The sequence below is a fragment of the Cotesia typhae genome, unplaced genomic scaffold (assembly GCF_013202065.1).
Source record: "Cotesia typhae breed Kobodo isofemale line unplaced genomic scaffold, CoteBio_Ctyphae contig_33, whole genome shotgun sequence".
In the NCBI taxonomy this organism is placed as follows: Eukaryota; Metazoa; Arthropoda; class Insecta; order Hymenoptera; family Braconidae; genus Cotesia; species Cotesia typhae.
Window position 1 is genome coordinate 862,539 of NW_027423741.1, and position 14,113 is coordinate 876,651.

At 27.2% G+C, this 14,113-nt stretch overlaps 3 protein-coding genes and 1 long non-coding RNA gene across 10 annotated transcripts; 2 read left to right on the top strand and 2 right to left on the bottom strand.

Moving 5' to 3' along the window:
* Positions 1 to 177: 177 nt before the first annotated feature.
* LOC141526394 (nuclear RNA export factor 2) lies at positions 178 to 3,018 on the top strand. Its single transcript, XM_074241405.1, has one exon. The coding sequence runs from the start codon at positions 345 to 347 to the stop codon at positions 1,911 to 1,913; it is 1,569 nt and encodes a 522-aa protein (XP_074097506.1). The 5' UTR covers positions 178 to 344; the 3' UTR covers positions 1,914 to 3,018.
* Positions 2,816 to 7,774, bottom strand: LOC141526398 (choline kinase alpha). 2 transcript variants are annotated; one of them, XM_074241414.1, is made up of 7 exons: positions 7,504 to 7,774; positions 5,628 to 5,686; positions 5,434 to 5,546; positions 4,887 to 5,366; positions 4,541 to 4,787; positions 3,112 to 3,276; positions 2,816 to 3,018 (listed from the first exon to the last, which is right to left on the bottom strand). In XM_074241414.1, exons 3-7 carry the CDS (start codon positions 5,544 to 5,546, stop codon positions 2,899 to 2,901), a joined length of 1,125 nt encoding a protein of 374 aa, XP_074097515.1. In that variant the 5' UTR covers positions 5,628 to 5,686; positions 7,504 to 7,774; the 3' UTR covers positions 2,816 to 2,898. The 2 variants fall into 2 exon arrangements, with proteins under 2 accessions (XP_074097515.1, XP_074097514.1); XM_074241413.1 differs by lacking the exon at positions 5,628 to 5,686.
* Positions 7,775 to 7,805: 31 nt separating this feature from the next.
* On the top strand, positions 7,806 to 13,630 carry LOC141526396 (galactose mutarotase). Of its 6 annotated transcripts, none has more exons than XM_074241412.1 (4): positions 7,806 to 7,939; positions 12,137 to 12,336; positions 12,440 to 12,807; positions 12,876 to 13,630. In XM_074241412.1, exons 2-4 carry the CDS (start codon positions 12,144 to 12,146, stop codon positions 13,389 to 13,391), a joined length of 1,077 nt encoding a protein of 358 aa, XP_074097513.1. In that variant the 5' UTR covers positions 7,806 to 7,939; positions 12,137 to 12,143; the 3' UTR covers positions 13,392 to 13,630. The 6 variants fall into 6 exon arrangements, with proteins under 6 accessions (XP_074097513.1, XP_074097510.1, XP_074097512.1 ...); XM_074241409.1 differs by having other exon boundaries at positions 7,922 to 7,974; XM_074241411.1 differs by lacking the exon at positions 7,806 to 7,939 and adding an exon at positions 9,082 to 9,100.
* A 127-nt stretch (positions 13,631 to 13,757) lies between these two features.
* On the bottom strand, positions 13,758 to 13,976 carry LOC141526403 (uncharacterized). Its single transcript, XR_012479018.1, has 2 exons — positions 13,940 to 13,976; positions 13,758 to 13,860 (listed from the first exon to the last, which is right to left on the bottom strand). It is a non-coding gene; the product is annotated as an uncharacterized LOC141526403 (long non-coding RNA).
* Between the last annotated feature and the right edge of the window lie 137 nt (positions 13,977 to 14,113).

The window sequence follows — 14,113 nt, forward strand, 5'->3', positions numbered from 1 at the left end:
ACTTTTTAGAAGAGGATATAAACATTTTTAATATTATTAAATGTCTGTTGGTGAAAATAAATACACGGCCTTCTACATTTTCTGCTGGTAAAATAGAAATGTAACTTTTAATTTTCCACTGCGGCCATCTGTGAGTATTTTTTAGTACTAACTTGAGTTTTTTTTTTTTTTTTTTTTTTTTTTTTAAGTATAATGTGTGTAGGTGTCGGCGTATTCTGTGTTGTTTTGATTAAAATAACAATCTTTCACGAGTAAACGAAAATTGTGAAAATAAAAAAAATTGCAAGTGTTATGATAAAAAAAACAAAACCTGTTTGATAAACAATAATATTTATAGCGCAATAATGATGAACTGCATGCCATTAGCCCCCGTCCAGTTAGACGTATCATCTGCGACAAAATTAATAAAAAACGATGGAATGTTCAAAGAACGAGCTTTGATGGCACGCAACGACGCTTGGCACCGAATAAAAATAATTCATGGAGGTAAATATGACAAAGAATTTGTATTAAAATCAATTCTCACTGCAGTGGAGCCGGCCGACCTGCTGCCTGTGCGTTATCAACCAACCGGCGTGGATGACACCTGTTTCATTGCGCGAAATTGCGGTCCGGCTATTGAAAAACTCTGCAAAAGTAATTTAATAATCAAGGTACCGAATAACGACCCATTGATTCTTGTGATAACGTTGGGCTTTGCTTCCATTGAGGATTTAAGAGTTCCAATTCAACCGATGTTGCTTTCATCTGTGGCCAAGCGATACGACGCTGACAAGAAGAGCCTCAATTTGAAAAACTTCCATCGTCATGAAGACATCGCTAAGCAATTTTACTGTCCGTTGTCACAAACTCGCACCTTTGGTCATGTTCTGAGACTGACCAAGTCAGCTGTGGCACCATTCGAGCACTTGAATCTTCAGAATAATGACCTGACTTGTCTTGCTGCCTTGGAATGTCCTCACTTGTCTTCTCTGAAGAGTCTCGACTTGAGGAACAATAATTTATTGGGCATGGAAACTTTGACACCCATACGTTCCTTTCAGATAACAGAGCTCTGGTTGGACGGGAATCCACTCTGCGAAAACTATTCCAGCGCTGAGCAGTACATCGAGTCGGCCAAAAAATACTGTCCTCATTTGTTGAAGCTCGACGAAATTGATCTAGAAAATTTAAATATGCCGCCGATTGTTGAAAATTATTTTCCTCATCCTAAAGCTGAGAAACTTGCAAAACAATTTGCTTACCATTTTTTTATGATTAATGATCAGATAGACAAGTCAACCCTCCACGGTCTCTATCACAAGCAGGGTGTTTTTTCTTTGACTCTGAACATGAAACCCGGAGCTTCGAGGAAAAATCTCGGAGCGTATATGACTTTTGATAGAAACATTTCTGAGAAAATAGATTTAAACAGATGCCGTGAATTACTGTACTGCGGATCAGATCAAATAATTTCGGCGCTCAAAAAACTTCCTCGATGCCTTCACGATAGAACGACCTTCGAGTACGACGTTTTGTACCACTGTAGAAATTTCACTGCTGTTACCGTACATGGACACTTCAAAATTGTCAATTCTGGAGGACAAATCTTGTCGTTTAATCGCACTTTTATTTTACAAGCCCAACCAGATGATGAATTTATTATAATCAATGATCAGTACCACGTTGATACGAACATCACTCGACCGATTTCTCCTAATTTTGAGAAAAGATTGGCTGAAGATACTCATGAGTTAACTAGTATGAGCACAAGGGAAAAAGATGAAATGGTCGAAAAGCTGGCTCATGTTACCACTATGAACAAAGAGTGGGCATTTAAATTTCTACAAGAAACAAGATGGAATATAAAACGTGCGATTGTTAATTTTATAAATGCATACAAGTCTTACATGTTACCCCAAGAAGCTTTTTAATATAAGTATATAAAATACTTTGATAAGTAAATTTAAATGAATATTTATAAATTTATTATAACCAATTAAATATTTAATTTAATAATAAAATTTATAATTTTTTTTTAATTGGAATACAAATCAAGAAAATCGAGTTAAACATAATATTAATGATATTTTTTTTTTATTACAGAATTAATTATAAAAATACATAACGACCTAAAGGTACTTTAATACATTAATCTGTAAAAATAATAATAAATTTATTACAAAAGCTAGTTTGTTAAATAATAATATTAATTATCAATAAATATAAAATGTTTTTTCATCAAACTTTTTAAATCATACTCAAAATAAACACAACTAATGAATATAAATAAAAAATACAAAGCTTAAAAATTAACTATTTTGTTTAGCTACGTTGTTTTTAAGTGCACAATTTAGTCAGTTTTTTTTATAAAAAAAAAAAAAAAAAAGTAACTTTAAGTACTAATCACTCGGCCATTATTAAGTACAATAATTTGTCATTCAGTCGTACTTAATATTATCCATATCATAACAAAGAACATTTTTTTCGGTATAAGTCATCGACTCGTATACTTAATTCAAATTCCGTTGCTTATACTTGGTTGAAATTCCATTGTTGGTTTTATAAAAATAAAAGGAAACGTAAGAATAATAATAATAATTATTATTATTATTAATAAATGATATTTTTCTTTATCCGTTAACGACGTAGGCTATCAACCAACTCGTTGTAAATGTAGATGTTTTCTATTTACTCATACTTAAGCCTTTTTTTATGATGTCATATACTTAAATCATCGTTTTTATATTATTGTTGTAATTAAAACGATGGTCTATGCTCAGTAAAGATGTAATTCGTCTTATCTTGTTTAAAACGATTGCTGATTATCGCAAGATCTTTCAAGCAATCGAATTGATCTTGGCTCTTAAGAAGAATATTAAGAGCCTAGACATTTTTGCGCGTATATTTTATATTTCTTCAGTCCGTGTGATCCTCTTTTCTTTTAATTCCGCATTGTGGTTGACTTTCATTGTTTATTGATGCATTTATTTTTTCTTTCAAGTGCTGATAACTTGTCCATCTGCACACTGCATAATCCTATCAAACAAATATTTAAATTTTAATATTAATCAGATTTTTTTTTTTTTATTTTATTATTTATTGTGTCCGTTAAAAATAAATAAAAATTACCCAATAGCCGAATGGAATACTTGAATGTCCAGCATTAACAACACTCCATAATCCCCAAAACAGATGAGAAGCAAGTGTAAATACTTTAACTTCTTCCATCAAACGGTTTTCTTCAGTAGTTCCTTCTTTGCCAGTTGTCTTCAAGTAGCTTCGTATAAAGTGGAGCTATTAAAAATAATAATTATTAATAAATTAACTGACCGCTTAGAATTTTCTTGATAATAAATAAAAAAAAATCTACTATTCTCCGTTATTTAAATTCTTTTAATTAAATAAATAAAATAATTTTTTATCGATTTAATATAAAACTTGTTTTTATATATATTGTAACGAATTCTCCCATGATAAAATGATTTTTAATAAATTAATAATAAAATGAAAACAAAGTAAACAATAATAAAAAATTATAAAGATTTTATAAAAAGTGAATGAATGAATGGGAAAAAAAAAAAAAAAAAAAAAAAAAAAATGAAAATTTGTTTTTTGTCAATAGAATAAATTGAACAAAATTAGAATTTAATAATAAGTATAGAGAGGATGGTTTGGAAGTGAAGAGATAACATATACCGTTGTACAGTATATCTCATGTCTTCAAACGATCCTTTGATGAAAGTTGACAAGATTGAATAAGCCACAAGCGGCTTAATTGTTTTATTGACGGAGATTGATTATTTAATAATTGAATAATTATTGAGAGTAGAGTGCGTGTAGACGGTACTCGAGTGTTGAAGAAGTGAAGATTCACTGCGGGACCCAGAGGTTGTGTCCCCGTCATCAGTACAGGGCTGTGTCTCGAGTTGATATGACTGCTCTGGCAATAATCATGAGTCAGCCTTGTGGTTGCTTTCTCCCAGCGATACTTAATTTTATTCATTGAGTTTTCTCTGAGTTAAATACTCTCTCGGATCCAATATCCCATCACCTAATGCCGCAGCATCATATGTTCATCATTATCCAGTGATGATTAGAATCCATTAGAATCCCAACCAGGCATCAGCCTTGTCTCATCGAGAATTGCAGTCTAGAGTCCTGTGAAACTGATACATACACACGCAACGCACGCCAACGTAGTCCTATCCCTCAATATTAACCCGATTTATTTTATCTCTCTATTTTTAAGCTTTTTGATTTTACGATTTTTTATTTTTATGAATTTAATGGACTACAGTACAGCGTACACGTGATCCTTTTTTATCACATTAAAATTCATTAAAAGAATTTTAAAGTAAATAAAATTTTTCAGTTAACTTTTAAAACAGACCACGTATACGCTCGTGTATTTTAACAAATAAAGATTCAATGTAATTTAACGGCGAAACAATTAATTTAAAAAATCAAAACGATAAACGAAAAGTAACTTTCAATTGTAATCAAGGTTTATTCTTACCCGTTGTCATTGAATAATATTTTTTAGCCATCAACAACATACCTTTTGTTCATCTGTTGGTCCAGCTCCTTTTCTCTCATGGAAAAACGGGTACTCCTCAGCTGTGTAATCATACTGCCACTCAACGAAGTGATTAGCCAGGTCAAATCCTCGGTAATTGTACGAACAATACTCAAAATCAATTATTACCAATTCACGTTTACGGGTATTTTGACGTAGCAATATATTACCCTCTTGCATGTCATTGTGACAAAAGACTATTGGATATTTGTGTTGTGACACTAAAGATCTGTAATTTATTAATTTAATAAATAAATAAAATTTTGTTTTTTAATAAATCAAACAAACTATAAGAAAATAATAAAATAAAAATATATAAAATACCAACCTAAACCAAGCGATCTCAGCGCTAAAATTAATAGACTTTATGTACTCAATATGCTTCATCAAGTGCGTATCAACTTCATCAACATTTTTCAACACCTCTTCAACAGTAGTGCGCCACTTGGCCATGGTGTCCCATAACCAGGTAGGTTCTTTGTTTATAGGTACTTGCATCATGTGTAAAAGCGCCATTTTTTCAGCAGTCATCGCACTTAATTCAGGATCAGCGAGTTCTTTGGTCAGCAACGGACGTGCTGGTATGTACTCTTCAATTCTGCCTCCCGGGAAGACTCCATGAAGTTTCGGGCCAAGTTTACGTTCAGACAGCAACGTAAAAATCACAGACTCAGTAATAATACTTTCCATGGCACGCTCACCGTGAGTTTGTCCGTAAATTCGGAGTAATACTTGGCGCGGTTCTCCACGCAGAGGTGTCGTACCTTCAGGTAATTGGACATTATACACCCAGTTACTCAGTCCGCCGCTGGAATATTTAGATTATTTTATTAAATACTTATTCATTTATTCAATAATTATTTTTTATAAGTTACCTTATGTGCTTGAATACTATATTATCAGCATTGACATGCTTCCACACACCATGGAGGTAATCACGACATATTCTTGCAGCAGTAGCCCTCATTTCGGAATTGCTATCAGACATCTAAAAATAAAAAATATTTATTAATTGATAATTGTATTTAATTAAATGGATTATTAAAATTATTGATCAATAGAATGTTACAGGTTTTAATGAATATTAAACAGATGACTGATCCACATGTGCTTGGATGTACAGAAGTCCTAGGTGATGAAAAGGGCTTAATTATTATTTGAATTGTTAATGACAATAACTTATTATTTAATTTTTAATTTAAGTTACTAAAAAAATAATAATTTACTAGTACTCGATAACGCCGTAGTACAGATCAAGTTGTCACAATTATAATAGACTTGCCTGAGCAAACACAACGTAATGAAAAGTCTCATTGAGTTTACCAGAACTATCTGATCCTGAGGAAGGTAACAACCTCCGAGTTTGCCTAGTTTGCCTAGCTGTCGTACCAGTATTTACGTGCTGTTGCAAGTGCATTTTATAACTGATACGGTATAATGTTAAAACAACAAAAAACAACACTAATACAGTTTTAACAACGACCTCGAAGATAACTAAACCAGTTAAGTACTATGATGTATATTTATATATAAAGTGCCTAGCTGAGCCTGCGCGAATTCGCGATCAATATTTACATAAACGTCTTTGGAATACTGAAAATTACATTTTGATAAATTATAAGACCATAATCGCTTAATCTTGTCTAATGAGATCTAATGCCAATATGCAACAATGTTATATAACTTGTTGAAATATTTTTTTTATTATTTTTAAGATAAAAAATGTCACTTTTATTAATATTTATTTTACTTTTAATTTTTATTGCTGTAATTCATTTATATTTAACACAATGCTCATTATTTCTAAGGACAAACTAATAAAAATGATAAATATCGGTTTTATTGTAATAAAACCAGACAGTAAAGGAAATATTTTTTTTTTATTTTTATGTGATATTAATTTAAAACATAAAATCAATACAATAAAAAATTATTAATAAATTAGTCATGCTGGTGAATAAAATAATATTAAATATTTTGTTATCATATCTAAATTATCGCTGTCATTAACACTGACGATAACAAAACATTTTAGAATTTATTAAGTATCAAATTAAAAATTTTTTGAGACTCCCTTTGGATTATTTTTTTAAAACAATATTAAATAATAATGATACTGAAGTTAGTCGTCAGCTGTCAATTTTAAAAATTTTATAAAAAATAAATTATGGCAAAAAAAAATTGACATCTAGAAATTAAAAAAAAATAAAAAATGCAATTTTTTAAAAATAATTTTTTTGTTAAATAAAATTAAATAATTGTCAAGTGACAGCTAACGAATGTCATAATTTTTTTTTAACAAATCAATTACAATAAATAAATTCTTTTAAAATTTGTATTAAATTTCACACGTGGAATTTTTTAATTAATTTTTTTTAATAATAATTTAATTACTATAAAATTAAAAAAAAATTTTTAATATCTGTCAACTTCAGTGTCACTAATAATAATTATTTAGAACAAGGAGAAATTTTCAAGTGAATTGAAAGCTCTATTTATACATATTTATAAAAAAAAAAAAAAAAAAAAACAATGAAATGGTTAAAATTTGTAATCACTAAAAAATGGTGCAATTATTGAAAATACATGTGCATTAATTTAAAAAATACCTAAATTCATTGGAATAAAATTGTAAATTAATTAATTAATTATTAAACTAATGTTTGTATTAGAAATAGTCAGTCCTCAGGTTTAACTGCCACGTTTACAATGTTCAACAATATTTCCGGTCATAACGACCGACTTACATTGTATTACTTAATGTAAATTAAATGGAACAAAAATCATACAAATACAACTACAGATAGAAAAAAATAATATATAGAGTTTTATTGCACTAAATATCGATCTTTTTTTATCGCACTTTAGTCACCTTCGTTATCGAACATTGCACTGAGCTGAACAACCCACAAATATTTATACATATTATTATCGATATAACATACCTTGCTTTGCATACCCATTGTCTGGATTTATATTTTATTATTTATTAAACAAAGTTTAAACCAGCAAAATTCACTCAGTCGCTAATTATTGTTCGGACTACAAGGCCTCGTTTTATTTTATTATTTATAGTTTTTATAAATAAATTATTAGTTATTCAAGTTGAACTTTCTATACAAGGTAAAATTTATTTTTAATTATTATTATTATTATTTATTATTAAAATTAATATTAATATTTTGTTAGCAATATATTTTCCGTCGTTGGGAGTAATTATCAGCCCAAGTATCTCTGACGAACGATACGTTGAAAGTGAATGAAGGAATGACCAATGCAAGCAAGGTTTTGGAGTAAAGTTAAGTCGTATTGCACCGGCACATTCTAGGTGGAGGGATTTCCGCTCAGGCCTATTCTCAGGGGAAAGGGAACTTTTTCATGGTAGGGGACAGTAATAAATACTCTTACGTACTTGGGTAATATTTTTTTATTTATTTATATATAAATATATATATATATATATATATATATAATATATATATATATATATATATATATATATATATATATATATATATATATATATATATATATATATATATATATATATATATATATATATATATATATATATATATATATATAATGGTACTGCTGTTGGCATATATCCAATTTTATTCGCGAATTTAACCAGACACTATTTAATTAAAACTTAAATTAATCTCAAAAAATTTATATTTTTATTTTAAATAATACTAAAGTATGAAAATTAAGTTAGCCCACATTTAAAAATGTTAAAAATTGTTTTTTTATTAAAAAAAAAATTTTCATTTGTAAAAAACTTGAAAAACTGTAAGTGCAATTTTTTAAAAATATTTTTTAGTTCTAATTTAATAAATTAAATTAATTAAAAAATCAAATTTTACAAATAAATTTTTTTTTAATTTTTTTTTTTTTTCTTTTTGTAATAGTTTTTAATAAAAAAATTCTAAAAGTTTTTAATTTTATAACATATGAAATTTAAAAAAAATTTTTTAATTTGTTAATTTTATATTATATTAATGAAAATAAAGTTAGCCGACATTTAAAAATTTTTATAATTTTTTTTATTGAAAAAATTATTATAAAAAAATTCACATTTAGAAAATTTTTAAAATAATCCATGCAATTTTTTACAACTATTTTTTTCCTTGTAATTTAATTGTCGAAAAAAGATTAAAAATTATTTAACATCGGTTAATTTTAATATATCATTATATTATTGTATAATTTAAAAAATATTTGCACAAAAATTAGTTTTAATTTATATAATATTCTTATTGTAAAAAATATATGATTGATTCTATGATAATTGATTTTTAATTGTATAATAATTAAAAATTATTTGATGATAATGAAATAAAAAAAGAATAATATCGCATGATAGAATTTAAATGAGAGGGAATTATCAACATGATTACAAGAAATGATCAAGGCTGTTGACCATGTGTTGTAAATATTTTAAAATAGTATACTGAAGACTCTTGAAAACATCTCGTGATTTTAATGTAAAATACATTGTTTATAACATAACAATTAAAATTAGTTTTGTTTGTTTTAAAAGTGCGTCAGAGACACTTTTTTTTTATTTAATTTTAAGTTGTTCAAACTAAGACGTATTTTCCTTTACAGTTTAGTTATATAAACACAGAAGTAATAATAATAACATAGTTTGCCGAGCGAGTACAATAAACTGTTATCAATACGTAGCATAAGTTATAAAAATTAATCTAGAGATTTAAAATTTTATAAAATTCATTTTACCAGTGACCATTTTAGAATTTTAAATTATTCTATTCTCCGAAATATTTTAAGTGCTGAAGCTATCACATTTTCTACTGACGTTAATGCAACTTTTATTTCGTAACAACTTATTGAATGTTTTAATTTTAAAGATAAAAAAATTGCTTAAGGCGTTAATAAGTTGATCACCATTTTTTAGTTACTAATTATTTCAATCATCAGATAGTTTTTTTTTTATGTTAATTATTTCTAAGATTTACGTCTGTTTTCTCAGAGTCTATCATTATATATATATATATATATATATATATATATATATATATATATATATATATATATATATATATATATATATATATATATATTACCATGAAAAAGCGATGAATATATATTTTAATTACAAGTTTTTAATTTATGAAAATATGTCAGATGTTTGCAGAGAAATAAAAATTTTTATTTGTCTCTGATTCGATGTAATAATGTAAATACTCTATCTTAATTGTTTAATTGACAGAGATCTGATAACAAATATATATCCCCCGAATTTTTTTTTTTTCTGTAAAACTTGGAGACTTATTACATTATATAGATAAACTTCTCAGATTATTACAAAGAAAATTTATTAATTTTAAATATCTAATATTTAAAATATTTCAATTAAATTAATTACTTATTCAATTAATAACGAAATAATAAGAAAGAAAGCTACTTTTTATCAATTTAAAGATGATTAGATTTATATCTTTAACACAAAATATTAGAGGAAAATTATTTATAAATTTCGTTAAAAACTTGATGCCGTTAAATTAATGTATCAAGTAATTTTTTTTTTTCATTTTCTTGATCCTTGAATATAATCCTTGAGTTTTAAAATGATTCAAACTGTTGTCCCCTTCACCAGTAAGTTTCAAATACTCGAGAGATCAAGAATAGCTTTATAAAATTTATAAAATAAATTTAAATTAAACTTTTGAAATGCACTGCATAATTAAAAGCAACAAGCTCTTATTCTTAACTCTTCTAAGTATTTACTTTAGGTTCGTATATTATATTACCATTATTAGTAATAATAATAATAATAATAATAATAATAATTGTTATTCTAAATATTATTATTTAACGACGTATAGTTTTAAAGTCCATGTAAGCGTAAAAAATATATTTTCAGTTTGTTGATTTAACATTTCTTAATGTTAAATACAGTACGATAATTTATGTATTAATGATTTTTTTTTATAATAATTGATCAATGAAGCAAAAGAACCCTTGTAGAATTAACATATTTTACTAAAATGATAAAGTAAATTTTTTTAATAATTTTTTTAATTTATTTATTGTACATTAATTGTACATCAAGTAAATTTTATTTTTTGGGGAAAAAAGCAAATTAAAAATTTTTTTTTAATTTAAAAAAATTACAAAAAAATAAGAATTAAAAGAAAAACATAATATGTTTAATAGTTTATTTAATTTAATTTATTAATATTTAAACATAAAAAATTAATTAGATAAAAATAATCTGACATTTAATAAAATTTTGCAGTCAACTATCTTGATGAATGTAAAATATATCTAATATTCTGTTAAATCAATGAAATTTTCATGCTCCATAACCTTAAGAATATTTGCATTTTTATTCATTTTATAAATAGAAAATAAAAAGCAATAGATTTTTTCTCCACGTGCCTAGAATATAAAATTGCGCAGTTTAAATACATATTGAATTATAATTTTAAAAGAAAATCATCAAGTTATATAGTTATGGGTATCTTTAGTGATTGGTGATAAGAAAATTTTTTAATTATTTTTTATACTTACACTAATACCTCATTTAATTCCCAGGTAAATAAATTGTTGACTCATTTTCAATAATATTTGCTTGCTCTCAATGACAAATATGAGTATCGAGTAAATAAACTGTTAGATAATTAAATATTATTGTTAAAAAATTTTAATTTTTTTATTTTTTCAAGTATATGTTATAAAAACTCACTTATACACATTATAAATTACATGTATTGCAGTATCAATGTGTGTATAAGGAAGTCTTTAATTTAAAGACTTGTTCAAAATATATTTCATCGCTGACAATCATTGAACCCGAACACGCATAAAATATAATTTAAAAAAAAAAAAGCGACAGAGAAATAATTAAGAAATGAATAAGAAAAATAGAAGAAAAAGTCACTCGGATAGAGTCAAAAAACGCAAATTTTATGGAAACCAATACATAAATAGTAAGAAAGAAAAAAAATTAACAAGTGAATTGACTGAGATGGAGAATTTAAATGACGGCAATGCTGATAAAGATGCCAAAGAATTAAAAAGGTATTGGATAATAACGTAATAAAAATTTTTAACGGCTCGAGAATCGTTGCAGAGCGAAATAAAAAATCTAAATCACAAGTAACTTGATTAAATAATCATTTTAGTAGTAGTATGATGCCTCAGCAGACAATAAATTCAATGAGGTTCTTCCCGGGTGCGGCATTCAGTATTTGGTTTGTGTCTGGCAACGCATTTACTTATCTTTGCTCCAAATCCACTGTATTGTTTTAATTTTATTGATACAAATTATTGATAAAAAAAAAAAAATTATTTGAAAGAATATTAAGCTTAACTAATTATTTGTAAACAAGAAAAAGTAAGTAGGAGTTATTTATCTGAGGCGTAGGTTTAGAGGAAAAAAGATTAAATTCCATGCTATTGAAATAAAATGGTTATGCAACCACTCGTACTATCAGTAATTATAATTACATACGTGTTTTCGCGTACATCTACAATTGTCACCTCATTAGTCATCCTGGTAAACTGCGTTCTGAGTGTGAAATAATTAAAGATTATTGTAATTTGCAGATCCACGATGGCTTGCTGCAGCATAGAGATGAAACCTTGGGGCAGTGTGCAAGGAAAAAAAGTTAAATTATTTACATTGAAAAATAACAATAAACAGGAAGTTGATGTGTTAAATTACGGAGCTACGATAAGAGCCGTGAGGACACTAGATAAAAGTGGAAATGTCGCTGATGTTGTTCTGGGCTTTGATGATATTGATGGTATTGATTTATTATTTTTTTTTAAATTATTAATAGCAATAATAACCTTGCGGTTACATTTTTTTTTTTTTTTTTCTAATAATATGGATTATTATTTTAACAGGATACTTGGGAAAAGATAACCCTTACTTTGGTGCAACAGTAGGGCGCGTTGCAAATAGAATTAGTAAAGGTAAATTTAAAGTAGATGGAATTGAATTCACGGTGTCGAAAAATATCGGCGATAATACTCTTCACGGTGGATTCAAAGGATGGAATTCTAAAATATGGGAGTCAACTATCAGAAATGATTCACTGGTTATGACTCTTTTGAGTGGAGATAATGAGGAAGGTTTTCCGGGAGACGTCATAGCTACAACGATATTCAAATTCTCTGACGATGGATCATTACAAATCGAAATGAAAGCTTGTAGTACTAAGGCTACGCCGATTAATTTGACCAATCACAGTTACTTCAACTTAGCTGGCCATGTAAAATATTTTTTTTTAGAGCTTTGATTTTTATCAAAAATTAATTGATATAAATATTTAAATTTCAGGGTACTAATTCAGCAGAGCTGTATAAACATTCGATAACTATGAACGCGGATCGTTGGACAGTAACTGACGCTGAGAGTATTCCAACGGGTGAAATAAGATCCGTAGCAAACAGCATCATGGACTTACGATCGCCTACAGTCTTCGGTGATGTCATTGACAAAGTTCCAGGTGGAGGGTATGATTACAACTTCTGCCTTACTGAAGATAACAAGTTTAAGAGTCAAAATAATAAACGTTTGGTTGCCAAAGTCAAACATCCAGAGTCTGGAAGGACGCTTGAAGTTTACTCCGATCAGCCCGGCGTTCAATTGTACACCAGTAACTTTATTCCAGATAGAAACGCTACTGGTATCGCTGGCAAGGAAGGCCATACTTACTTCAAGCACGCGGCTTTCTGTCTTGAAACTCAGAATTATCCGGATGCTATCAATCATGAAAACTTTCCCGACAGCATTCTTCGACCTGGTGATGTCTACAGTCACGTTGTTATCTACAAATTCAGTTATGACAAATGAGAAAAACATTCTGTTATTTTTGCATTTACAAATCATTGATTTATATTATTGATGATGAAATATTATTTTTAACTCTTTTATCCTTTGAGTATTGAATTTAACAGACATTTAACAATTTTTTGATTTTTATAACAATTAAGTTTTAATAAAAAAAATTTTGTAAAAATATTTTTTTTTTTTTAATAAGTGATTAATTATAAAAATTAAAAAAATTGTCAGATGTCTGCTAATTTCAGTATCATTATTGTATCACTGTTTTAATGTTTTAAATTTCTGTCATTATAGTGACAGATACTATGATAAATATACAGAATATTTTTATTCTATAACATCATTTGAGTTTTTCAAGAAAAAAAATATTTCAAATCATTAAAAAATTTGATCTATTTATTTTACTGCTAAATCACCTCGAATCTTCCTTAATCTTCCTTAATCTTTTGGCATCCTTACAATAAACACTAACTTAAATCTCAATGATTTAATTCAAAAAATAAATATTAATTATTCAAAAGAACAATACAATAACAATGAATGAATATTACACTTACAATTAAACGTCTCAATAGTCTGTACAATCACATTACTAAAAATTACCGCCAGAGTAATGCGTAGAGATTTTAAATAAAAACTAAGTATTTAATTAGTGACTATTAGACAGCGAAGGAGACAAATTTACATCCAATGGGTTGTGTTTAACTTTCGTTGAAGATTGACCTCCATCA

What these genes read in the sequence shown, in the direction of transcription:
- LOC141526394 (XM_074241405.1), top strand. Translation starts at nt 345, where the DNA reads ATGATGAACTGCATGCCATTAGCCCCCGTCCAGTTAGACGTATCATCT.
- LOC141526398 (XM_074241413.1), bottom strand. An exon ending in GCTGAGATCGCTTGGTTTAG is followed by an intron (nt 4,788 to 4,886) that starts GTTGGTATTTTA and finishes AATAAATTACAG; the next exon opens with ATCTTTAGTGTCACAACACA. An exon ending in GACCAACAGATGAACAAAAG is followed by an intron (nt 3,277 to 4,540) that starts GTATGTTGTTGA and finishes TATTTTTAATAG; the next exon opens with CTCCACTTTATACGAAGCTA.
- LOC141526396 (XM_074241407.1), top strand. Translation starts at nt 11,439, where the DNA reads ATGAATAAGAAAAATAGAAGAAAAAGTCACTCGGATAGAGTCAAAAAA. An exon ending in GATGCCAAAGAATTAAAAAG is followed by an intron (nt 11,609 to 12,136) that starts GTATTGGATAAT and finishes TGTAATTTGCAG; the next exon opens with ATCCACGATGGCTTGCTGCA. An exon ending in ACTTCAACTTAGCTGGCCAT is followed by an intron (nt 12,808 to 12,875) that starts GTAAAATATTTT and finishes TTTAAATTTCAG; the next exon opens with GGTACTAATTCAGCAGAGCT.